At 45.6% G+C, this 26,531-nt stretch overlaps 2 protein-coding genes across 8 annotated transcripts in view; both read left to right on the plus strand.

Moving 5' to 3' along the window:
• Positions 1–19,166, plus strand: part of sdk2b (sidekick cell adhesion molecule 2b) — a 239,733-nt gene extending 220,567 nt beyond the window's left edge. Inside the window, exons 37-46 of one of the 6 annotated variants that reach the window (XM_034570880.1) lie at positions 355–541; positions 1,960–2,097; positions 2,470–2,679; positions 2,761–2,886; positions 4,162–4,326; positions 4,433–4,573; positions 6,097–6,256; positions 10,999–11,128; positions 16,332–16,388; positions 16,916–19,166. In XM_034570880.1, coding sequence (XP_034426771.1) covers positions 355–541; positions 1,960–2,097; positions 2,470–2,679; positions 2,761–2,886; positions 4,162–4,326; positions 4,433–4,573; positions 6,097–6,256; positions 10,999–11,128; positions 16,332–16,388; positions 16,916–17,398 — 1,797 coding nt within the window. In that variant the 3' untranslated portion in view covers positions 17,399–19,166. The remainder of the gene's footprint in view (positions 1–354; positions 542–1,959; positions 2,098–2,469; positions 2,680–2,760; positions 2,887–4,161; positions 4,327–4,432; positions 4,574–6,096; positions 6,257–10,998; positions 11,129–16,331; positions 16,389–16,915) is intronic. The other 5 variants (XM_034570882.1, XM_034570881.1, XM_034570883.1 and 2 more) reach the window with 5 other exon arrangements.
• Positions 19,167–22,510: 3,344 nt separating this feature from the next.
• Positions 22,511–26,531, plus strand: part of cdc42ep4b (CDC42 effector protein (Rho GTPase binding) 4b) — a 33,790-nt gene continuing 29,769 nt past the window's right edge. For both annotated transcript variants that reach the window (XR_004612192.1, XM_034570952.1), the window contains exon 1: positions 22,511–22,767. The gene's annotated coding sequence lies outside the window, so the exon portion shown is untranslated. The remainder of the gene's footprint in view (positions 22,768–26,531) is intronic.

Raw genomic sequence — 26,531 nt, forward strand, 5'->3', positions numbered from 1 at the left:
AGGGCCCGGGAGAAACACATTTTATACACTCGCTTCTTAATAAGCAAGAATATTGTGCTCTGCTTTTATCATTATATAAATATTTTAATGTGTTTGTGGTTCACAAGAGAGCGCGTGCATTTGATGGTAATCACCATTAAATGCACATTTCTGCTGCTTTAGCTAACGCTGTTTTCCACAGGGGCTCTCAATGAAATCTTTCTCTGCTGCTCACGAAAACATTTATAGGGAATAAAATGAAATTGCGCTCCCCCCCTTGAGGGAGTTTGAAACGGGACTGGGTTTTTATAAAAGCAGAAGCAGCGTCTGTGGGCATACGTTGATGTTTAGTTATGCCTCTGTTATCCCACGTAGGTTTACTTTTGGGAGTTCCAGCGCAAGAATGAGACGGAGCGGCTGCGGACTCTGTTCATGCCTGAGGGAGGAGTGAAACTGAAGAACCTGACGGGTTACACCACCTACATGATGAGCGTAGCCCCCTTCAATGCAGCTGGGGACGGACCCCGCAGCGCGCCAACCAGGGGACGCACTCAGCAAGCAGGTAGATCAAACCGCTGGATCCCGACAAGCATGCGCAATATTTGCTCACCGTGAATGAGTTCAACGGCAGAGGCAGATAGTTGTGAATGTACATATGATGGAGAGGCACTGAGAAGATTGAGACAAGCTAAAAACAAGAGGCGACAGCACGACACGACTAAAGCAGATAAATCAGAGCACAAACAGCCGTGTTCGTTCATTTGTCATATTTCTGTGCTGATGTTAGTTTGGAGAGTTTTTTTTCTCAAAGTGGATGAGTCAACCATGAGGAAAGACTTTGGATGATGCTAATCGTTGCTGTCAGCGTGCCAAACGCTGTTAGCGCAACCACACACTGAGCATAAGTTCCTAATCAGCCAACCCACTCTGAACCCGTTCGCTGAATCTCCTGTTTTGTCTGAAAAGTAGACGGCATCAAAATTCAGTGAGCAAGCGCTCTGTCTCGAGACGTGCTCCGTCTACACACACCACCAATCCAACGTTTCCCTTATGCATTGATCTTTCTTTCTTTCTTTCTTTCTTTCTTTCTTTCTTTCTTTCTCTCTTTCCTTCTTTCTGGTGCAAGTTTGCTCTTCATCTCAGACGAGTAGAAAGCAAGACAAGGAAGGTGTTTGCAGAGTCTCGGTTTCCCCTCGAGGGTCAGGGTCGTGAGAGGAGGAGGCAGATGACAACCAGGAAGGGGGGGGGGAACAGCTATCCCATCTTTTGAGGAAACAAAGAGACATTGTCTTTTGCGAGCGTCTCAACTCCTGCTCGACAAGTTTAAACACAACAGGGCAAACAGTGTTCTGAGCACAGCGGTGTCACAAGCTCAGTCAAGTGTAATGGGCCCCGGAGGCTGAGAATGGCCATTGTGATTGTGAATTAGAATGACCTGGGTCAGATAGTATTTTTATGTGCCGTTTAGCCTTTTAACCTGTATATGCAGTGTAGAAAAATTGTGGCGTTGACCTAATCAAGGCGGTTCAATCGGTGAACAAGGACACTCACTGCTCTCAACCGATCTCAGCCAATATCCCTGAGTTAGAACGCTGCCGCGCCAGCAAAGTGACAGCAGGAGCCGTTTCAAAGTGCCGATACAGACTCTGCTGAGGGGAAAGTAAAACTCCTTTCAAGTTTGCTAAACACAAAAATAAACATCTGCTGTAAAAATAGGAAATAAGAGCAGCAGCACAGATGTGTGGTACAGATGTTTGGACTGATTTTCTCAGCTCGGATCCCGAATGTCTGTCTATTGTAGTAGGACGCTAACTCACAAATATGCGCCTGTGATCCGAACTCTTTGTCAAATCCTTGAATCGTGGCTAATCTTTATTCCAGGCTCTCTACAGGCTCTCCGATGGCCTCCAATGAAGATCCTGGAAAACCTCCAACTTCCCTTAACCTACTTTATTGACCTTTGACCTCTGTGTCTTCCAGCTCCCAGTGCTCCCAGCTTCATTCACTTCAGTGAGCTGACCACCACCTCGGTCAACGTCTCCTGGGGCGATCCGACCTTCCCTAACGGCATCATCGAGGGCTACCGCCTGATCTACGAACCCTGCACACCTGTAGATGGTAAGCTCCCTCTCAACCATAACAACTCTGCTTAAAGTGGCTGCTTGCTTCTATTAAAAAAAAAAGCTACATGCACACTACAAGATCTATAAAGATTATAAATTAATGTTAGTGCAGGATTTGACTTGTTTAGCTCAATTTAAAATCTTGTGGTGTGCATTTATCACCTTGACCTAAACGGCTCATATGTCATCGCAAACTTACACGTCTTCTACTAGCATCAAAAATAATACGTGTCTACAAAATGCAAACATGTTTCCCTCTACTAATTCCATTACTGTGTGTCTGTGTGTGTCTGTGTGTGTCTCGAGTGTGTTCCCACATTGCCCCGGCCCGTGTAAGACCTGCTCTAAATGTGCTGTGTTTGTCTAGAGTCTTCAGTGGCCTGTGCCGACTGTCTTCACTCCCCCTCCCCCCCAGGCGTCAGTAAGACAGTGACGGTGGATGTGAAGGGGAGCGGGCCCCTCTGGTTGAAGCTCAGGGACCTGGCCGATGGCATCACGTACAACTTCCGCATCCGGGCCAAGACCTTCATCTACGGGCCAGAGGTGGAGGCCAACATCACCACAGGCCCCGGAGAAGGTAGCGGCACTAGAAACTTGAAATATTTGTAATTACTGGTTTTAAATGCTTTACTCAAACTCTTGATTATTCTTCCCTCAGGAGCCCCTGGTCCGCCTGGAGAGCCCTTCATCACACGCTATGGTTCAGCCCTGACCATCCACTGGACCAGCGGGGACCCGGGACGTACTCCCATCTCACGCTACGTCATCGAGGCCAGACCTTCAGGTATGTGCCTCGTCTGCGTAAGGACATCAGGCCATCACGATTCAAGAGTTTATTGTCACAAGCATACATTTGTAGATACATCCGATTCAAACAATGCTACCGTCATGGTTGTTGGCATGGTTGGAAAGGTTTGTAAGCAATACAACCACTAGAGGGCAGCATAGAGTCTAGAGTTACGTGGAGAAGTTTGTGATCACGTACCTCGTGAAAGAAAAGCATAATTGCCATTTCCTTAACGCGTTGTGGTCTGTGAAGCCATTAAATACATGAATGTTTGTTGAAATTTCTTCCTCGTGTCTTATAATCGTCTCGCTTGAACTATTGGCTAACCTGCCCCCCCCCCCCCATGACTTCCTATGGTAATGCCCAGTTTCTGCACATATACCGAGGAAGCGAACAAAGAGCAGTGACAGAAGGCTCCTTTCCGTTTCCGAATAACCACGAGCATCAATAAGCCTTTCGATGCTTCGGTGTCAACATCTGCTGCCTCGGTGTCTACGTCCCTGGTTTTTTAACGGGTTATCGATCGAGGTGTTGCAGTTGAGCAAATTGGCATCCGGTTTCAGTTGTGATTGACACCCTTGGGCAGGGTTAAGAGGGAGATGGATGGGTAGGCGGCTCACAGGGGAGGATGTGTTCCAGGACTTTTGAAAGGGGGGTACTTAATTCTATATTTAAGGAGCGTTAGTCAGGATTGTTTGGTGATATTGAATAAGTCCAGGTGACAGTGAATATGGTTAAACCAGCCCCACACACCCATTCCCCCTCATCTCCTCCGATGCATATGCCAAGCGTCGTAACTCTCTGCAGTCTCGTATAAATTGATGACTTGTTTTTGTCCTCGGATCAAATTACATCAGCTTTTCTAACTTTTGCCAGAGTTCAACAACATGACTGATGAACTCTGCCGCTTGTTTATGTTTGCGCGCCCCATTAAAAGAGTCAAACTCGCATTGATGTTTACAAGCAGCGATGTGTAATAAATGGTCTCAGACAGGATTTCCAAAGCGAGCAGGAAGCCATCTAACATTGCTTAGTTTGAAATATGGCCACGCCACTATTTATGATGTAGATTTGGTGGCTGTAAATTTTACGGGAGCAGTGAAATTGATGGATTGTGTTATATTTGTGGGAATTATGAATTACCCCTGGGAGCTGCCAAGCAGACCGGAGCCTTGCATCAAACAAACAACCTGTTAATAAAGATATAATGGCATTGTTTAAATGTTTTTGTGACTTCCGTAGTCTCCTCTGACCCTGAATTACGATTCACAGATGAGGGATTGTGGGATATCTTAATCAAGGACATCCCCAAGGAGGCGACGTTGCATACGTTCAACATGGACATCCTAAAGCAAGGGGTCAGTTATGACTTCCGGGTAATCGGAGTGAACGACTATGGCTATGGATCTCCAAGTCTGCCCTCTCCTTCCATATCCGGTGAGCTTTTGTGAATATTCTGTCGATTCAGACATCACAGAAACACAAGCAGATGTTTTCAATAAAACAGCAAATTGAAAAACCTCCCCTTGTTTGTTTTACCCAGCCCAGAAAGTGGCGCCGTTCTACGAGGAGTGGTGGTTCCTGGTGGTGGTGGCGCTGGTGGGGCTCATCTTCATCCTGCTGCTGGTCTTCATCCTCATTATCAGGGGCCAGAGCAAGAAGTACGCCAAAAAGTCTGAATCCGGTGAGTGCACACAATTTCACGATTAAATGGAGCGATTAACAATCACAGAAGGATTCTGCCTTACTTTTAAACTGATGCCAGACGGGGCCAAGAATCTGAAAAGTTTACTTTTTCTTAGAAAACAGAAACACTTTTAAATTACACTTTGGTTATTTGCAGTTATTAAATACAGGAGAAGTGAACTTGAGCTGTTTTTTGAGAAGGGGTATATTCTGATTCTGAATAAAACTAATTATTGGCCGAGTGGCAGGAGAAGAACGAGTCAGAGCGGGAGCGACGTAGGGAAGCGGGAGCAGGGGGCATACTTGTCCATTCAGTGCAGCTCTGACATCAGTGGGTATTTCCCTTTGCTCAGCACTTCTGTAATAGCTGTTCAGCTGCCAGGCATCTTTCTGACTGACAGAAAAAACAAGAGGTTCCTTCTCACTCCAACACAAAGACGCTCTCAAAGCCTCCATATCCCCCTCCAGGAATCTGGCCCGGGCCACTGGACCTACCCAGTGGTTTTTACTTTTCTGGGTATTTGCATAACCACCCATTGACCTCAAGTAGCCCTGCAGCAACCACGGAGGTCCTGGACCCCAGAAACTCTCAGGATCACTGAAGGATTTTCTAACCTGTAACATGGCACGCACTGTTCCCTCCAAACATTAACCTGCTGCGTGGAAAGCTCTGCACCATTTACATGTGTGATCCACAGACAGTGTTTATACTTGTTTATCATTTTGTACATGCTTTTCTATGAGTTTGCATACATTGAAGTCATTTTTACCAATAATCTAAACAAAGCTGTAAGGCTGGAGACTTGAGTCAGACTTAAACGCAGCAGTTCAACGTTTTGAGAAATGAGATTATTTGCTTTCTTGCCAAGTCGATGCCATTCTCTCATCTGCGTGTTGAAATAAAGCTACAGGCAGCACCTGGTTTACTCTGCTAACAAAGACTGGGAAGGAGGGGGGGGGGGGGGGGCGTGTGTGAGAATATCAGGTGCTCCTGTCATTTTCCAGTAAAGTAAAATGTCCCAGTGAGCTCATGTGAGAAAACAGAAGGAAAATGTCTGGAAAAAGCACAGCGAGCAAGTGGGCGTTTTGATGACTCATAACAAAAGAATACGATATCTCATGAGGAAGAAGAGGTGCTAAGATGCTGACGAAGATTATGAATGGAGTTCACGACTTAAAACCAGCTTAAGACTCAATAATTAACACCCCAGGCTAGCTGGACCCCCTGTTTCCAGTGGTTATGCTAAGCTAAGCTACATATTTTCTGAGAAAAGAAGCATATTTCCCAAAATAATGAACAATTGCTTTAAACCATAAAGTTCTTGCAGGATAATCTGGACTTGTTTGACCTTTTTAAAAGTCTAATAATTATTATTATTTAAAGGAAAACATTACAATTTATTCATTTGTCTATTTTCCATCCCTTTTTGTTGACTAACTCGCTCACTGGCTGTGTCACCGATCACTTCCATTCATCCACGCACTAACCGCACTGTGTCCGTCCGACCTGTGGTCACACAGTGTCTCTCTACGTTTGTCCAGGAAACAACTCCAACTGCAACGCCCTGACCCACGGAGACATGGTCAGCCTGGACGAGGGACGGTTCCCGGCTCTGGAGCTCAACAACCGGCGGCTCTCCGTGAAAAACTCCTTCTGCCGGAAGAACGGCGTCTACACCAGGTCAGCGGTCCGCCCACTGACTGCACAGAAAGTGCAGACGGCTTTTAAAGTAGAGGCTTGATTTTACAAGTCTAAATTAAATAACCATGTGGTGAAAGAGTTGAATTATCCATGGAAACTCTTCCTCTTGCCTGAAAATATTTTCAGCTATCTAGAAAAAGAAAGAAAACATCCTCCTCCTGCAGACAAAAAGGAATCGAGTCCACTCTTCCTGCTATTTAAAAAAAGCAGCTTATAAACAGACTCACGGCAGATTTTCTTTTAATGAGCGTCTGCATTTCAGTGAATCCGTAGCCGTAGGACACGCTGAGACCGCGGCCTGGTTTACCGACACCTGTGCTCGGGGCGCTGCAGGGACACATCCAATTTTGGATCAGACTCGACGCTTTGCTTTTTTAGAAGCTGTTTTTATGGCTGAGATGTGGATTCGGGGACAGCTGCGGTCATGTTGTTGAAGACAGTTGAAAGGTTTGTCAGCAGCGACTATATTTCATATGGATATCATATCGTTCTGCGGTTGGATGTGTGACAGGTGCACTCTGATGTTTCCCTGAAAGGAATGATCCTCCTCTCTGTGTGGGTGTACGTGCACAAGTCTGCATGTCCGTATTATGAAAAGAACAGTGTTACCTCCACCGAGGAGGTTGTGTTTTCTTGTGTTTGCTTGTCTGTTTGCAGGATTGCGCAAAAACTGCTTGACGGATCACCATGAAACTTGGTGGAAAGATGAGATGTGGGTTAAGGAAGAAGCCTTTGAATTTTGCTGCGGATCCAGGAATCTTTCATCGCTGTCTTTAGCATTAGGAGATAGGGCGTTTTTTTGTTTGTTTATTTCTCAGGGAAGAATTCCTGGATCTTGATGAAACAAGTCAGGGATGTTTACGGGACTAAATCTTGATTTTAATCGTGGTTTCATAAGGGGACTGTTGTTGAGGTGTGTGCTCTACTGAGTTCATTCGGGGTTTGTGTGCGAGGATATGATCCGTTTGTTTGTGTGTCTGCATTCGTGCATGTGAGTGTGACCTTGAGGACAGATCAAAGCAGGTCCGGGGTCTTTGAGGAGCTTCCAGGGCAGCTTCCCATTATGTCTCCAGCTTGAAGGGGGAGGGGAGAAGGTGGTGGGAGTGAAAGAATGTACAGATGTACTTTCGGAATCCGCTCTTTCAACTCAGCCCGCAGTGCCGGAGCTCAGATCCCAACACCTGAGCCGCCGATTATAGATTAATGCCGCATCTTGATCTCCGGTCTCAGAACACCAAAGACAGGATGGAGTCCTCTGCCTGGTACCGGGATCAGAAATCAAACACACTCTTAATCCCACTGTAGTCATTGTAATTCAGAGCTGTGTCAGACAGCTAATGCAGTTTACGGGTTGATTTTGGATGGAGATTTTCTCCATGTGGAGATCGTTTGCTCAGAGTTTAACACGAGGGCCGACGTGCACGGGAGGGAATCCGATCGACATCGCAGGGTCGTCGGTGCAGTTCACTTTCTGTGAGTGACAACTTAATCAGTGACTATTTAAACTGTCAATATGCCTTTTGTAGCCCAGTAAAGCAAATGGCCCAAAGAAGTGCAATGGTAACGCTTCACATACGCCTCTGATGAACAGATCCTGATACTAGCACACGTGGCAGTTCATGTTTTGAAGCCTCGTGTTTGGCATTTTGTCCAGCGCCATCTTGGTTTTCAAAACCAGAAGTACTGCACACCCACCTACATCACTCACGTCACTCAGACCACATTGGGAGGTGGTCTGGGACGCATGTGGTCCCATTTGTGTGAACGTAACTGTGTCCTGGGCCACACTGAAGGACCTGCTACAGTTTTTTTTTTACACTTCTCAGCCCCCAGACATTAAATTATCCATACACAATATAAACTGCCATATGTTGATTAACTTTTTAATCCAAATGAGTAAAAACTTTACAGGATCCTGGGGAATTCTCTCGTATATTTGCATATCGAGCGAGGAAGTGAGATCCGATCCCGAGCAGTTACTGGAGATGCATGCTGGATGCATTCTAATTACGAATTTAGAACTGTCCTCGGGATAGATTCTAAAACCAGGCCTGAACTTGGCCTCTGAGAACACATACACTTCTTCTTGGAATCAATCACATGAGTGCAAATGTGTTTGGGGCCTGAGGCTCCTGCTGGAGATCAATGTTTAAAACGCTGGTATGATACAGAGGGCAGGATTAACAGCATCGCTCCTGTGTGGCTTTGTATCTTTCTCTTTCAGATGTTTTCAAAACCTACTTTGACACACCAATTTGCATTTTAAAAGGGTCTCGGTGAAGTAACTCGGCGTAGATTAACATGGTTTTAAACACTCTTGAGTGACAAAGCTCTTGAACACTTCAGACATGTTAATGAGTCCCTACAGGCAAACGGCAGCGAGAGGAGAGCTTGATAATGAGTAAAGAACGGGGGCAGATTTGATTTCACCCCGTGGCTCTCATTTCTTACCCGACATGCTGCTGACTGAGTTTTGCTGCGAGAGGATTAAGAGGACTCTTCTCGATGCGAGTGCGAGAGCTGATAAATAATTTACACCTCACTCGATATTTTGACGGCGCACGAGGGTCAAGGAGAACGTCTGAAAGTGGGCCGAGCTTCCTCCATGTTTCTGAACAATTCAGTTTATAACAATTCACAGCGCCGTCTCCTCTCGTGTGCTCTTTGTTTGCCAGTGTCATGAGGGGGACTCGCCAGGAGAACCGCTGACGAATTCATGTCATTTAAAGGCTGCGGTGGAAAGAACTCCTGGGAATTTCTGCACAGAGGAATTTTAAGTCTTCTTCAGTCGTCCATTCTTTACCAGAAAAGACTTGAAACTTGACAACAAAACTCGGATCATTGCACAGAGCTCGCACACACTCGAGAGATATCACTCAAATGAGCTGTAGTAGGAACATGTGTCGCTTGCATTTAAGTGTCTCTCTGTTGTGCACGTACCACTCAAATTAATTAACTCTAATCTGGTTTAATATAACTCATCGGGGGTAATTGAATTACAGCTTGGTTTGTGATTTCCCTGCGGAGTTTTCCATTTTGTCCACCAAAGCATCGCCCCTCGTGAACATTGCTCGGATTTACCCGCAACATTTCTGAAATGCTTTCACAATATGTTTATTCGGAAAAAATACTTATGCAAATGTGGTTTCGATGTGCACAGCGGCTGTGTGTGCTCTGCAGCAGCCGCTGCGCTGGCACGGGCTGTCGGCCCGACACCGCGGCCTGGAAAGTCAACAGGAGTCAGCATGTCCCAGTAGCCTCGGCCAAACCAGCACCAATCAGCAGAAACAGATGGGTGTTTGTTTAGCAGGAGCGGGGACACTGGAAAGTACGAAGGAGCTTAGGCTGCGAGAGATTTTTTGTTTTTTTCCCACTCTCGTATTTACTCAGAGAAAACCCCGCACCAGAACGCGCCATTTTAGGAATTGTTTTTTTCCCTGGTAATTCCTATTATAGTCTGCCCTCGTTTTTTCCTCATTCCTTCTTCCTCTCAGCTTTCACTTCCACTCAACACCTCTCCTCGACCCCATCCTCACCGCCCGCTGCTGCCCAACATCCTCCCTCCCGCTCAGTCCCACCGCTTGCACTCTTCAAACCTACACCTGGATGACACATTTGGTCATCGCAGCACGCCACTGACAGTTTAAATCCTCGCCATCGCTCACGTTGGCTCGGATAACATTTGCCGGGGGGGAAAAGCCTGCAGGCTGCACATTTGTGTAATGATCCCTTGAGCACTGCAACAGTTCAATTTATAATTTAGTCACAAGGGCCCAGTGGTTTGACATTCCACAGCCCACAGTGAGGAGTGAATCGGGGGAATTATTCGTTCCAGCGGAGACTGAGAGCAGGCAGCCATCTCATGAGTGTCCCATGATTCTCATCAAGCTGCACTCCCACACGCACAGACAGTGATACATGTGAACCTGAGAGGAAGCGCTCGCTGTTCAGTCTCCCGCGCGTTACAGAAGCAGAGTTGTTGCATAGTTACCTGTTTATTTTAATCACAATCTGCTTCATTGTAGTATCTGAATTCGATGAAAGACGGCCCGAGGGGTTTTTAAAAAGAGAATCATGACAATTGAGGTAATTTTGGCCATCGATCCTGTTTGTTGTGATAGAATTGTACTCAGCGAGGTAATTACTGAGATTCAGGAGAAAGACAACATCAATACAGCTCAGTCTGATGTGGCAGGAACAACGTCTGATAGCGTTCGTCCACAGCAACGACATGTTTGTGGGAGCTGCCTTAAATTCTATGATCGCTCCACAAGCTTTGTGCCAGAGTCTTCATAATTTTACAGATTTGGTTGAAGACTTGGATGTGCATAGTCTGACTGGGATGTTGGAGGTTTGCACTACAGTAGTTTTACTTATGTGTCTGCACAGTATGCACTTTGTTTATCATAGTGATATAAAAGAATCATTTGAAGATTGGAATGATGTGTTTTGGTGTCACAGGATATCCATGATATTTTTAAGCTTAAATACTCGGGTGCTGCCATGACACACGCCTGACCAGCTCCCTGTTATTATCACCAATAGGAATTATGTCAAAAACTATGAAAATAAGTTCTAATAAACTGTAATTTTCCTTTAAATTACCTCATCTTCTATGGCTTCCATGAAATGCCAAAACATTAGACGGGTGTGCGAACGTCTTTGGTGAAGAACAACAACAACCAACAGAATTATTCTCACCTCCTCTGTCCTTTCCCCAGGTCTCCTCCCAGGCCCAGTCCAGGCAGTCTTCACTACTCGGACGAAGACGTCAGCACAAAGTACAACGACCTGATCCCTGCAGAGAGCAGCAGCCTGACTGAAAAACCCTCTGAAATCTCTGACTCACAGGTGCAGTAGCGACAACACTCTCCTGTACGGCCTCTGTGTGTTAAACTGTCCACGGTGTGTCTGCGTTGTGTGTGTCTGTTGTAAGTGTTTGTACCGTCTCTGTGTGCACACAGCCATCACCTTGAATTCCTCAGGAATTCAGCTTTGCATTGTCAGCTGTGCGGTGTTTTGTGTCCGTCCATACTGTCCACGTGGTTTCCCCTTTGTCATCCACCTGAATGCATTCGACCCGCAGAGGTCGTGCGGTACGGCCACAGTGCTGCACGCGGAGAGATGAGAGATTAATGACTCCGCTCACTGGTGGCAAAGCAGTTTCTAGACCATGTTGCTCTGCAAACATCCACCTGAGCTCCCGGCCGCTGCGCTCAGCCACAGCACTTGTTATGTAAGAGGCTGAGGGCAGGCAAACCGTGCAGAATTTACTTTAGAGCTCAGGGAAGTCGCCGCTCCGTCCAGGCAGCTTATCCAGCTTTCCTCCTGGATCGTCAGTAAGTAAGGTCAGACTCAGTTCCACTAGGACACTTTATTGGCTTTTTACCCTCATTAGCATCGCGACTAGCAACAAATATATATTGTAGTTATGAGAGGACGCTGTCATAGACTGTATAAAGATGGGCGATGCATCTCCACTTCCTTCTGTTGTATAAAAATGAAGCCAAAATATGCCGAATACAGACGTTGCCATCTTTTCACAAGTCAGTTACGGTTATCAATTCTGAATAACTGATTCAAACTAAACTTCCAGGAAAAATTAGTTCTTTAACATACATCAGTGTGACCCATACTACAGCCAGCCACCAGGGGGCGGTCGAGATGATTTGGCTTCACTTTTTGGTGAGCTGCCATGTCGTTCCATCTTTATATAATTAAATAAATTTATGATCAGGCCTGACAGATAAATAACAGCCATTACTAGAAAGGCCTAACTTGTGTTTGTTATGTGCGGAGTCAAACTACTTTTGCCCTCTGAGTGAGTGTAATTGATCAATTGTGTGTCTCTCTTGTTTTCCTCCATCGATCAGTCTGCGTGCCACCCACCATGATGTCTGATTTAACTTTTATGTTTTTGTTTCTGTGGGTTTTTTCCTTTTTACTCCCCTTGTGCTGTGATCTGAAATGTTTCTTCCCTCGATGTTGTTTCTGTTTTTTGTTTACGTCGCCTCCCGCCCCCCCGGCTCTCTGCTGTTTGAGGTGAAACCATCTTGCGGCCCCCGTGTCACATGAAAAGCATCAGGGGGGCGGGAAGTTGTCTTGAATTCTCTTCCTTCAGTGTTTCCTTTCATGTAGGAATCCTTACCTCTGGGAAGTTCCCACATTTTCTCGGGGAACATCAAATACGTCCCTGGTGTGAACGCCGCACGCAGCCAGACATCTCTCCCCACCTGAACTTATCGAAGACCTAAATCCTATTTCCAGATCAAATGAAAATCTCTCTACAATGAATCGCTACGGACAGGACCTTTCGCGGCGCGATAACAACCCCCTCAAATGAAGCATTTCGACATGTCATCGGCTGCCTGGCGTATCTACCATTCGCACTTGTGCATTGTCAAACACGGCCCTAATGCAGTGACCGCCCCCTGACGACGCCTGCCTCGCTGCCACGCCGCACATCCAAGGGCCTGACGTTAGCTTTGATGGGATGAAAAAAAAACACAAAGTGCTGCCTGTTATGCCAGGGCTCCGCTGCCGTGCCCCTGACAGGCCACCGTATCAGCACCCAATGGTGCTTTGGAAAAATCCTGGAATGTTCTTTGAAGTTTTATTGAGCGGATAACTCGGAGCTATCAGTATGACATTGTGCCGTCTGTCCTCTTTAATCCCCGGGGCCTCCACCAGCAGGTATAAGTTGACTATTGTGCTCCTCAAGAGGGGATTTGGAGGAAACTAACATTGACTTCGGCAGCACCATTACTGCTCCACTCCCCTGCAGGTCGAGGCCTATTGACGTGTATTTTTCCCCTTTAGTGTGAAGGCTTTCTAATTTCCTAAGGTTGTCTCCGTGACGATGTCTTTGTTTCATTTAGGGCCGAAGACAGATGATCACATCTGTGTCAGAGATGGATTGTAGATTATGGTTTTCTCTGCTCTGATTCCGTGGGAGAGAAATGAAAATGCTCTCCCTCACACGCTTTCTTTTTTTTCTTTCTTCCACCATATCTCTCTCTCTCTCTCTCTCTCTCTCTTTCTGTTTCTGTCTGGGCTGCCGTTGCTTTTTTTGGCCGGGGTTCAACTCAGAGTATTGTCTGTGATGTTTGGATTGTCTCTCGTGACAGGCTGATGTCATAATCCAAAAATAAAGGAGCATCATGAAGCCAAGTAAATTAGATTTTATTCATCCTAGTTTAATGACTTGTGTAGACTTCAGGGTGGCGGCGAAAAAAGGAAAGATGAAAACTAGACTCAAACTCAAACTACAGACAGATGACACATTAAAGGAGAAAACCCAGAAAATATACATATGCTTCCGTCTCTTTTAAAAGTGAGTCATCCAGCCTGAGACGATCAAAAGCCCAAATCCCTTTGATTACAACTGCTCTGATGGATCAGCATGTGTACATTATGGTTGCAGTAGGGGATTGGAGTTGCTAAGGAGGTCTGTATCGCCGCCTCGACGCAGCCAAACACACACCGCCCCCATTCCTATTTCTCATCCGCAGGGAAATAAATCTAAAAACAAACAAATGTGTGTTTACTGAGAATGTCTGGACTTTTTAATCTCCCCCACCCCCACCCCCCGACCGTCCAACCCCACATACACTGTTATTGTCTCTCTCCCCCGGGAACCCCTGCTGTGTTCACTTCATCAATGAGAGTGACATAGACAACCCCCTCCACGTTGAAATAATCCATAACTATAGGACAAAGGACTGACCCACTCTGTGGTATTGGGTTATGCATCAGTGTTTTGGGGAGGAGGGGGGATGGGAGCGCTGCGAGCAAGGAGATTGTTGTGTCAGTCTTGTGCTGTTATATAAACCACGGGAAAGGGAAATTCTAATTTATTCACAAGGCGTTTGAACAGTCGGTGAATTTTAAAGGAGCTTAATCAAACTAATTCGAGCATAATTGGAAAAGAAGAAAAAACAATCTTCAACGCCATCTACGATGACAGCAGATGTCGAGGTCAAAGGTCAAAGTTCCTCGAGATAGATTGTCTGAACATCTGCCGATTTGCCTCATAATGACCAATTCATCTCTGAATAGTCATTTTGATACGCCTCCATTCTCCTCCTGTTTTTATTGTCACTCACATTGTTTCTTTATCTTGTGATGTGTGCGACTGTAAACAGGAGCACGGGGCAACTGCATTATGCTAATGACAAAATAAATGACTGTCAAGAGGTTTCACCAGTTAATTAGATGGATTTCTCTGCTTAATTTAACATCATAATGATGGAAAAATGTTTAATAATTGACACTGGCAGGCTGGCATATGTCTGTCTCACATAAACAACATGGTGGCTCCCTGGAGGCTGAGGTGCGAAGCTGCATTTCATGCCCGAAGCCTGGTTCTCTTACAGAATGCTGCTCCAGTAATTAGCTTGTAATGAGTTTAAGTAAGGAGCCACTTCACCTGCCATGTCCCCCTGGAGGCAGATCTTTGAGCATCTCCACTCAGGGTTCCTCAGTTGGATCCTTGAGATATTTCTGTTTAAGTCTGATGATGAAACCAAAGCAAAAGGAGGGCAGATTGCAGAGTGGTGTGCACTTGTATCTGGAACATTTGAAGCCTCAGAACATCTGTTGAGCACACTTCACGGCCAAGCAGCGACAGCACAGGAGTAGGACGCAATCCATTGTGTCAACACTTCATCTGTGCCACTACCACACCTCACACACACACACACACACACTCACACACACTCACAATTAGAGTGGTGTTTCATCTCTCAGTGCAGTGTTAATTCTTCCTGAGTGAGGTAATACCACTTGAAGTGGCTCAGTGTGTCTTGTCGGTCCGATGTGAATGGATCTTGTTGTGCTGTTGTTGTGTTGCTAAACACACCGGCATGATTGGAATGCTTTTCAACACTAGTTGGCCTCGGGTGCTTACAACCGGGAAACAATATTACAAACGGACACAAGCACACACACAACCGGTGATGCGTCTCAAACTCCGATTTCCTTATTGAGTCGAACAACAGTGTATAAACAAATCTCAAAAGAAAATACGTTCTTCCTAATTGATTTCAGGATGTTGAGGGTAAATATTGCTGTGCACGATGTCTGCCTTTGATAATTTTAGGGAATGAAGGGGGTGGGATGTGCATGTGTGTGTGTATGTGAGTGTGTGTGTGTGTGTGTGGTGGGGGGGTCACTTTCCTTTGTTTAGAATCAGGAGAGGATCAAAAAGCACGACCGTTCCCCCTTCTAATTCAACCCAAGCATTTTTAGTTTGGACCTTTATAAACCCGGCTGACATGTTACAAAAATAAAGAAAAGCCTTTGTGTAGGGGTTTGTCATCTGGAGACGAGAACCATGTTGAGTCAGAGGGAAATCGGAGACTCCTGCCATATGTGTCACATATGTGCCGTGCAGCAAAAGCTCTGAGTACTGGAGCGCATTCTTCACTCCAGCAGCAGCAGCAGCGGCCAAGTTGCTTTATGAGAAGATGGAACATATGAGGAACAAAGAACCCAATCATCAGTGTCATCTCAGCAATGTAAAAGGAACAGGTTTACTTCAGTCATGCGCCTCACGCCTCTGCCACCGTCGACCGTGCACTGCTTCATCGTGGCACAGGTGATTCATCGCGGGCTCGCCGCCCAATTGGCAGCTTGCTTTTATTGCATTTAGTTGACCATGAACAATGCCCTCAAAGCGTCGGGTGATCACGTTGCGTCCTGTCTGGCAGATGGAATGTTACTTGACGTGAATACAATAGTGTTTCTCACTCAGCCTGCAGCGAGGTGCAGGGTCAGTGACGGGAATGTGCTGAGAATTATTATCATCTCTTTTGCACATGACTTAAAACCTAGGAAATAGATCTTCTTCCTACTCAGTGAGTTCATCCAAATCAATTCTGTGTTTCCTAAATCTATTATTAGCGCAGTATCCACGTGGAATGCCAAAAAAGGATCTAAACACATATCTGTATACATATTTATGTTTTTTTTATCATCATCATCATGACTGGGCCATTTTAACCACTCTGTTATGGTGATGTACTGTAAAACCCATTGTTTTGTTCACCCATAGGAGGCGCTGGTGTTTTCATATGGGACAGTTGGCCTACATACACTTCCACTGCATTTGGTGAGGTTCCTGTGGCTGCCTGCTTTGAATGTCTGTAGCCTGATAGGCGACCGGTTCCTACCGCTGGTCCCTATTCAACCCTCTCCCTGAGATTCCCATGATAGGTTTATTTTTCTGTGGTGCACTGTGCTGTACAACACGTGGTGAGATTCAGAGATGAACGTGTGTTAAGTCCGGCGACTGAAAGATAAAACTGACCTGTGTCATCCTGTGTCAATGGTTTTCAGTGCACGCTTCAGTAACAAGTCATTCCTTCCGTAATCATGCTTTGACCATTCTTGACGTCCATGTCATGTTCTCATGTGATGTTTTTGTGCCGTGTTGTAAATGTGCGTGTGCATGTGTGTGTGTTGCTCAGACAGGGACGATTGTGTGACTTAATGAATTTGCTCACAATAATTCAATAACTTCATGTTCATTTACATTTAGAGCCTCAGCATTTCTAACTGCTCTCCATGGAAACACTGCAGCATCTTCCCTGCTCCAAGTCCACAAATCAATGTTTCCTCTTCTGCTGTCTCTCACAGGGCAGCGACAGCGAGTACGAGGTGGACCCCAACCGACAGAAGACCCACTCCTTCGTCAACCACTACATCAGCGACCCCACCTACTACAACTCTTGGCGCCGCCAGCAGAAGGGCATATCCCGGGCGCAGGCCTACAGCTACACCGAGTCTGAGTCGGGCGACCCGGACCACTGCGCCCCGCCCCCGCTGCCTCCTCTACCGCCGCTGCCGCCCCAGCTCAGTTCACCCAGCCCCCAGCCCCAGCAGGCCCAGGGCCAGCCCCAGGGTCAGCCCCAGGGTCAGCCCCAAGGTCAGCCCCAGGGCCAGCCCCAGTGCCAGCCCCAGGGCCAAGGCAGCCTGTTTAGGCCCAAAGGTAGCCGGACTCCCACCCCCTCCCAGCAGAGCTCCAACCCCCCCAGCCAGCAAAGCACCCTCTACAGGCCCCCGAGCAGTCTAGCACCGGGATCGCGGGCCCCAATTGCCGGCTTCTCCTCCTTTGTGTAAAAAAAAAAAAGCTGAAAGGGACAAGAAAATTTCTGGAAATATCTACCCAACTTGTGTTGAAGGAGAACATTGCATTGCCTAATGCGCAGTCAACCCGATCAAGTCTTCTGTCTTTCCTTGTTTTCATTGCTTCTCTTTTTCATATGTTACGTTTTCTTACTCAGCCTGGATCAACACTATGAGACCTTGACCTTTAGCACTTCTTCTGTCTGATGAGTGTTCGTGTGCTAATGTAGACTTCGATTTCTTTCACCGGTTGATAAAAATACTCTCTGCGACGACTAATTCACTTTTATTTGGCTAGTTGAACTATTTGCATGACTTTTTCTTACATTTATTTCCTACTCTTTTGTTACTTTTGTTGGAGCACATTCAAATGGTCATGTGTCTGATTATGTACAAAGCCACAAGAATCTCTGAACACACATGCATATAAATATACATATATATAGTAAATGTACCTAGAAGACAAAATCATGCCGATGCTGAGTATGCATTGATGGAGACTGATGATGAAGGTGGAGCCAATGTTCGTGAAACGAAAGGACAAACGTTTGTTTGGAAGGCCTGGATGTAAAAACAAAAAATAAAGAAGAAGAAAGAAAGGGCGGACGTGGATGTGGGATTAATGCCAAATCAAACATATTTTAACGTGTTGGCTGGAAGAGTTTAAAGTGGACATCGGAGACGCAATCTCCATGGAAACGGCTCTCTGGCCTTTAGCACACATACGTAGAAAAGTAGGACACCATTCGGCCGCGGCGGGTCGAATGTGACTGCTGTGCCTGAAAGGTCCTGCGGATATATGAAATGAGTGTATATCTGTTGAAGTGATTTAGTCTTTTTAAGTCTTTTTTTTGTGAGTGTATTACAGTGAATCAAAGATGCCTTGATAGAGAAATACTTATTTATGATATCTGGCACCTGAAAATGCTCACGGTGCCCGGACTGTGGCATCGTGATGGCTGGCCTCGCGCCACGAGAGCCATCTTTTAATCCGGACAGATGTGGGCCGTGAATTCGTTTGCATACACAACCCATAGGTTTGTTTTTCTGCACCCTTTGCTGGCTCTCGTATAAACACACACAGTCTGTCTCATTCTGCACACGTCTACTGAGAATGCTTTGAAATGTCCAAAACTATCTGCAGCAGAGTGGGACTGTTACATGTGGGCGCTGTTGCTGGTCCTGCTCAACTGTTAGCAGAGGGATTCTGACGAGAAACAAAGAGGATGTTTCCTGTTTCCTGTCCCCCCCCCCCCCCCCCCCCCCCCCCCCCCCCCTCCGGCTGGTCGAACTCTCGTCTGTCACGGATTACTACCGAGAGATGATGTCACCTCTTTCCCCTTTTTGTGTAATCAACTGCTCTGTACTATTCAGGTGTGGCTGTGCCGTCCCAAATGCTAATGAGTGTGTGTGTGTGCGTGTGTGTGTGTGAGTGTGTGTGATGACAGATCATTCACCGTGTCTGGTTGTAAAGACTTTGTCCTGCAGCAACTGTAAACCTGCCTGGAGTGACGCCACGGAGGCTTGGCACCGTCCAGCCGCCTGCCACGCGTGCTCGTACCGCTATAGTGAAGACTCAGTGGTGTGTGTTCCTAGTTTCCATTGTTTAAAAAAAAAAAAGGAAGTAAAAATTCATCTGCTTATTTTTTATTTTTCTCTCTGTGGGGTGATTTCATTGTACGCAACAAACGCTTATCATGCAGAATCTGAATGAATATATGATCACAGTACATTTCTGAAAATAAATTATTTTTCAATGTTAGCTCTTTCTGACGCTCAATGGCAAACTGTGCGAGGGTGGGGGGGGATTCAAATCATCATACTGTTGACGGCAAGTCTGAAAATACAGTCTGTGTATTTATTTATATCCTAGAGTCATTCAGACATACAGAAGATCCTATTGCTACTTTTATTCCACAGCCCAGCTCGACGTGGCCTCCACCTTAAACCATAGTCTTCTCATTTTCAGTCCCGATCCTGAGAGCTGGGTCCACGAAGGCCGAACCTGAAATGAATCAATCAAATGGCAGAAAAAAAGCACTTTATTATTAACATGGTGACACACATATCAAAGGAAAACATGCACAAATGTGAGACCTCACAACCAGCAGCGTCCTGTGTATAAAATGTTTCGTGTGAGCATAGAGCGAAGATCTACTGACGCCTAATTACTTGATGAAATTCCACCTAACCAAGTGATTCTCAGGGCTGCGATAAATTGGATCAGATGCTGTGGCAATCCTGTTATCTGGCTACAAATGCCCCCTCCTGACTTCCTCCTCTTCCTCTTCGCTCTCAGATAACCACAACTCATTAAATCAGTCGCTCTTCATTTGGCTGAACGGCCTTCGTCGGCTCTTTAAGCCCCGCGGACTGCGCATTAAGTGATGCCTGTGTGTATTTGGGGCATAGGTAATATGTCGGAAATATATTTGTAAAAAACTTAGCTGCGCTGACAGACACATAATTGCTCGACGGGAGCACATGCACAATGTCAGATGGTGTTAGATGCTAATTGGATCACAGTCAACTCGATCCAGGGCTAAGGCACTAAACACATATGCATAAGAAGAAGAAGAGATTAGATGGGATAGGATGGAACAGGGAATTGGAACGAGCGTGTCCAGAGCGCTAATCCCCTTTTTCGTGAAAACACATGGGAAATCTCCCTTCGACAGAAGACTCACTGACAGGAGGTGTTTCATTTGCTGAAATGTTCATTTCCCCACGTCCTCCTTTCTGTCTCCCCCCCTGGAAAATGAATGACAGAGAAAAGAGCGAGCTGGTGGTCCCGGTTAAAAGGGGAGGCCGAGGTACTAAATAGCCCTGAGCTTTGAGGACCCTCAGTTGGAATATTAAAGGATTCAGACAGAAGGTGTAGTTCAAAGGAATCTGAAACCCTGAATTTAATTGCCTCATTTGTGGGCTTCACTGAGGGAGGTTTGGGGATTTGAAGAGGATATACAGGCAGTTGGAGAAAGGATACTAATTTGAGGGGGGGGGGTGTTCCCTGAGCGGTGTCCTAATGTACTGTTCTGTTTGGTGGTTGTTTAAATTGGTTTCTGACTTGATGTGCATTGTGGGAAAAGGGCACAAAAGTGACCATGGCCGTTTCGAGTAAGTAAAGTCGCCCAAGCCAGTCTCTCTCTCTGACCCCCCCCCTGCAGTTTGGATCGACAGTGTGCCGTTTGAGCTCGGGGGATCCAAGGCAATCACAAAGCGTGTCCTAAATTGTTGTTGGATGAAGTCATATTTGGTTATTTTTATTACTGTGTTTTCTCATTCTTGCAGTTAACAAGAGAGGAGAGTCCCCCGTGTCCTAATTTCCTACTGTAGCCTTTCCAGGCCGCATGCGTTACATAACCTGGAACACAAAGCCACACGAGGAAGCAATAATTGAATAAGGGGCCCCACTCCAGGGTAATGTGCCATCAAAGATTTGTGTTCCTGCACAGCCTCACTGGAGTTCTGAGGGATCTGAAAAAAAGAGGTCCCCGTTAAAACTCTACACCACTAATTGGTTCATTGTGTAATAATGTAAAAAAATACGATATAAGATCTAATATTTACTGGTGGGGGAAACAGACAGGTGGGCGTCAAGTTCGCACCTGAGGACCAGATGGCAAGTTGTAACCGCACACCGGCACCAGCTCATTTCTGCACGACCTGAAAATTGGGTTATAAATGTGCTTTGTGTGTGAAATCAAAGGCCGATTTTAATGCAATGTGGAAATTGTCTCAGATAATTGGAGCAAAGGGAACAAAGTCTACTCTAATTAACTTCAGCACATTTGTGATATCAAAGACGCCTTTTGGAAATGACCGACCTCGAGCAGAAAGCACTAGGATCTGTGCTGCACATTCACACTGTTGGTTTGTACTTGTGGGTGAAGTTGTGTACATGAGGAAGAATGGCTTCGTCATAATGGTTCGGCTAAAACTTATAGTGACCCACTTACAATCTGCCTATTATCATATCGTCTTGTGCACCAAATTACCATTGCAGGTCCACCAATCATTTCCAACGACGTGATAATGTAATAATCCCCACAGATGGTGCTGTGACATAATGATTTTGATGAACGTCTGCTGATTCAGTGCTTGTAACTTCACGTCAGAAATGAAAATTACAGTTTAGAGAGCAAGTCTAAAGGTCGGGGGAAGCGTTTGACAGTTTTAGAAATATCTTTTTCATCTCTTGCCGAGAGTTAAATGAGAAGATTGATCCCACACATTGTTTTCACTGCAATTGGACAAGAACTAGTCCAGTGCATGACTCTCTGTAAACAGCAACCATTCAGTTTTTGTATAGTTAACTAAATTAGATATAACGTGAATGAGGGAGTTTCAGAGCCGAGGTTATTGTGTCCTCCTGCTTCCAGTCCTTATGCTAAGCTAAGCTAAGCTCTGCTAACTGTGAGCTGGACGTATAATAGCTGTCACAATTACAATCCACATTTAAGTGCATAGTATCACAAAACTTTTAGTAAAGGGAGAACTGCTATTCTCACAACTTCCAGGTTGTCTAGGGGGCGCTTGTGAGGTAAAAATTGGCCGAGGCCTATGGAGACGTATCCCTAAAGCATATGTACGTCGTGTTTTCAACGTCACGCACCACAAGACACTTTCCAGTATTCTCGTTTTTTGGTTTCACGCGAGTCAGTCTCAGCTGTCAATCCTTACGTATCACCCTGTTTTTATAGCATCAAATAACTAATTGAAACCAAACTTTGGTCCATGTCCCATCTAGTAACAGGGAAGAGATGGGATTTGTGACCTATACTGCAGCCAGCCACCAGATGGCGATGAGGAGGCTTTGGCTTCACTTTTGGGGAGCTGTAATGTCATCCATCTTTACATACAGCCTATGTGTGGTATCAATCTCCTCATCAAACTCCTAATAGTGTCCACCTGTATCTTAAATTCTTAAATCTTGGGGTTTCTTATTCCACCACCATTATTTCCGGCCTGAATGGCTTCAATTACACACTTGAACTCCTGCCTGTTGTGGAGTGTTGTGGATAAACAGGACTCTGGCCCTTTAAACCGCAGCAGGAGGTGGTGCTCTCCGGCACATGAGCAGGAGGAGGAGGAGGAGGAGGAGGAGGGTGAGTCGGGGGTGAGGCTGGGAGGAGGAGGAGGAGGAGGAGGGCCGCTTCATGCGCCACAGTAAACCGACGCTGGAGCTCCGACACGGCGGGCTGTCCTGCTCCAACTCCGCCGAGGAAACTTAACCTCCATTACTTTTTTCTTTACGACGCAGCAGCCGCTTCACCTGGAGTTTCACTGAGACTTCTCTTCCGCCTTCACGGAAAGTTCCCGGGAATATAAAGTGAAACTTTCCCTCCGCTTGGCGCGTGAAGGTAACGTTTCTCCATGTTGGACCTGTTCGTAGACTTGGGGCTGTGGTATTCTGTTGTGTTAGTAGTCGTGTGCATAGTTGTGATGTGTGTGTGTGTGTGTCTGTGTGTGTGGTCAGACAACATGTAGGTTGAACGTTTGTGGAATCTGCATCTCATTTGAATGTCAAATCTGCTCGTGAGCCTGATAGTCTTCTCCAGCTCCTCTCTCAACAACAATGAGCCCCCTGGCGTCCCTGCATCATACTATGAAAGCCAGCACTTCACTTTAAAGGACCATATAACGACAATAACTGTATTTACCTTCCACATCAAAGGACTAAATAACAACAAGAACACAAATCATCAAAGGCCAGAAGTAAATAGATACAATTTCACTTGTATACAATGTCAATATCCCCCATTGTGCTGAACAATTGATTCTTTGTTTCGGATTGTACTCTGAAAGTCTCTGGTTCCGATTCACCTCTTTTTCGAAAGTGAGTCAACATTGTAAGTTGTTTTTACCCAGACATCCACTCTGGATCATTGCCACGAACTTGTGCTGAGCTCCTCAAACTTTTTCTCTATTGTTGTGTCAGGGGATCTCTAAAGCATGTGAGCGTTAAATCAATGACCTGATTGGATTGTGCAAGAAACCCTGCTTGGTTTAATAAATAACGAATTTATGTAATGTTTTCAAGGCCAATGCCAAAAACCACAATGTGCACATGAAAGGAGTCATTAACTGGCTTAAATGGCAGCACAAGTAAACTATTCCAAATTTTAGATCCTCATTAGGAGTCCCCAAGTGTAAACAGGCCTCTAGACTTCAATCACTTGTAACTGGATTTAGTTTAGAGATACCTAGTGGAGAGAACTGGGTTACAGGCTCTGAGATAAGTGTCCCAAATATCTATGTTCAGCTGCAGGACAGGATGTGGTTTAATCAGAGCAGGCAGTTGGACTTGGAAGCATCAGTTTTCTCTCCTTGGAGTTATTAACATTAATACTCATCACAATTAGGGAGCTACTGAGAGATGAAGGAAACTACGTGACTCCCTTCACCTCATCCCTTGCTCCCCAACCCGTCCCGCTTCTGGTTTCGTCGGTGGGTGGCTCCTGTTGGTGTTTACGGACCTGGCACTTTGCCTCTCATGGTCATCATGCCTGATGAACTGGGTAATTTACTCCTAGAATTGCCACCGTGGCTGTATACCTGCCCGGCCTCATTCATCATGCTGTAACTGAAGGCCGCGGAGTGTGTACTTGACTTTAACTACGCTGACCATAAAGTGTGCAGGTCCGTTTTATAACAGTGGGTTTCATTTTTTTTATTCTCTCCCCCCCTCACTCGGCATCAGCAATCAAAGCTGGGTTCTAGTTAAACTGTCAGACTGGGCAAAAATAGGAGGATGTATAGGAGGATGTAAAGGCTGGGCTCTGGTGTTGTTTTCGTACGTCTGTTGCCCTCTGACCTCCCCACCACACACACACACACACACACACACACACACACACACACACACACACACACACACACAACCACACCCTGACAACAGCCCTTAGGACAGTTTTCTTTTGCTTGATGAATCATTTACCCAACGCGGTGTTGGTCGCTCTGTAATAAAGGGAAATCCGGCAGTTGCTCGACTGACTAAGCACCTCGAAGTTGACTGGAGAGATTTATACCGAGGTCAGACTCCTGCCTCTTTTCGAGCCACTTTTCCTGGCGTTCTCTTGCTTTTCTGTGTCTTTTTTCCAGACACTAAAGTGGCGCAAGGCCTTTCTGCTCTTTCTCCATTACTTGCAAGGCAGATATCTCTCCATCAGGATCTATTGTGTGCACTGTACACTCAGAGGGGGGGGGGGGAGTACGTGTGTGTCATCTCTGACTGTGCTTTTTTAAATATATTGCTATTTCAGTTGGCTCTGGAGGATACTGCTGCTGCGCAGTGAGGAAGCTGGCTACCTGCCCAACTCTGAACGCACTGAGGTCATTACAGTTTTATTCTGGAAAGACTGCGTGCCGGAGTGGGGGCAGGGGAGAGGCAGTTAGACTCATTTGCACTCGTGAAAACGCTAACTTCAGGCTGTTTCACACGCAGTCCGTTAAAAGTGGATAACGTTTTCCTTGTCGGTTATTTCATTAGGGTGCGTGTCGATGCCAGATTGTTGGGAAGTTTAATGGAGTGTAAATGCGCCACTTGTGTTTATGTGAGAGTAAAGCACACAGACCTGTCAACGGCAGTCAGATGTGATAACCTACATTTGCATTCCATGTTGTTAATGCTTCCCATGCCTCAGGAAATGCCTTAGTAAATACTTTGTGGCCTCAGTAATCCACCCACCTTCACCCCAAGCTCCATAGGAGACCAAGAGGGAACGATGGGAGAATGTCTTGACATTTGGGTCATCTGCATTGGTTTTGCTCCCAATTATATGGACTGTGCAAAAGGTCCCACGGTCGTCAGGGGTTTGGCTCAGGGAGGAATCTGTTTTTATGAATAATAGTTAGCGTGTTTTCTAAGGGTTGGTGATAATTGAGGAAGAAAGTTTGTTTTTTTTTAGAATTTGATCACGTGTTATCAAATTCATTAAATATTATTGCATCACTGGCGTTTCAGTGCTTCCTGATATCTGTTGAAGTATTAATCACTTCAAAAGTGAAGGGGGTTGTCGTCTTTTTTTTCTGCTGTTGATTCTGGAAAAGCTTTGAGGCTCATGTTGAACTGGAGCTGTTTTTCCTCGAACAATTACAAGACTCACTCTGCTTGCAAAGAAAACAGAGAAATCATGCAGAGGATGTTTGAGTTAATCTTTGAACAGACTTTTTATGGAAAAATCTGACTAAGTCAATGGCCTCAGGCGTTTAACACAGCATATATATATTTGAAGTTAAAGCAAGAGGGACAAATTCACCAGTCACTATCTGTACAACAGGATTTCTCTATAAATATATCCAATTCAGTCCCGTGGTTCCTTCAGGGTATTTCGACTTGCAAACCAGAATGTGACATGAACCCTATGTTCACTCCTGCTCTGCAGAAAGTTTCTCTTGTGTCAAAAAGGTCACGACTGTCCATTGTTTCCGAGCCAAACCTTCCTGAAAATCTTTCAACGGAAACCCCAGGCCCTTTACAATCCCATTTCACAACAAACGTATCATGGCTATTCCAAGAAGAAGGGGCCACACTCTCTCTTTTTTTCTTTTGTGCAACAACCCGCATGCACTTGAAACTCCGTCACTCAGTTGTGTGCCTGTTTTGGTTACTGGTGTAGCACGGCGACTTCAACAGGAATTATTTTGCTAGTAGTAGCACTCCCATCTGAGGTCACTTCACTCGCTTGCTGCCAACACCTTAGACAGTTTGACTCATCGATTCCTTAAACATGTGCCTTGAAGTAACACTTAATACGGCTTATTTTTGCAGAACATCGCTGTCACTCCTACGGCACCTGTCACTGTTTACTTCCTGAGCTGCTTTGTTAAAAGCCGGTAAACCAGTTTTGATAATTATCACGTCGGAAGGTGAAGGCAGTTCCTGTGATCTATCATAGGGAGGCACACCTGTCCTACTTACAGAAAAATGACACAGTCCATGATCATACAGACATGTTGAAAGGAAATTTGGGTTCTTTTTCAGACTTAAGGGTTTTTGGAAAGCTATAGGAAGCTTGAACTGATCAAAGTTGTTCTTGTCGTAGGAGAACTTCCTGCTGATCCTACAGTAAATCGTAAATAGTCTTAAAAAACTAAAATATGTTAAGTTATTAACCTGAAATTC

Source organism: Hippoglossus hippoglossus, chromosome 19 (genome assembly GCF_009819705.1).
Source record: "Hippoglossus hippoglossus isolate fHipHip1 chromosome 19, fHipHip1.pri, whole genome shotgun sequence".
Lineage (NCBI taxonomy): Eukaryota > Metazoa > Chordata > Actinopteri > Pleuronectiformes > Pleuronectidae > Hippoglossus > Hippoglossus hippoglossus.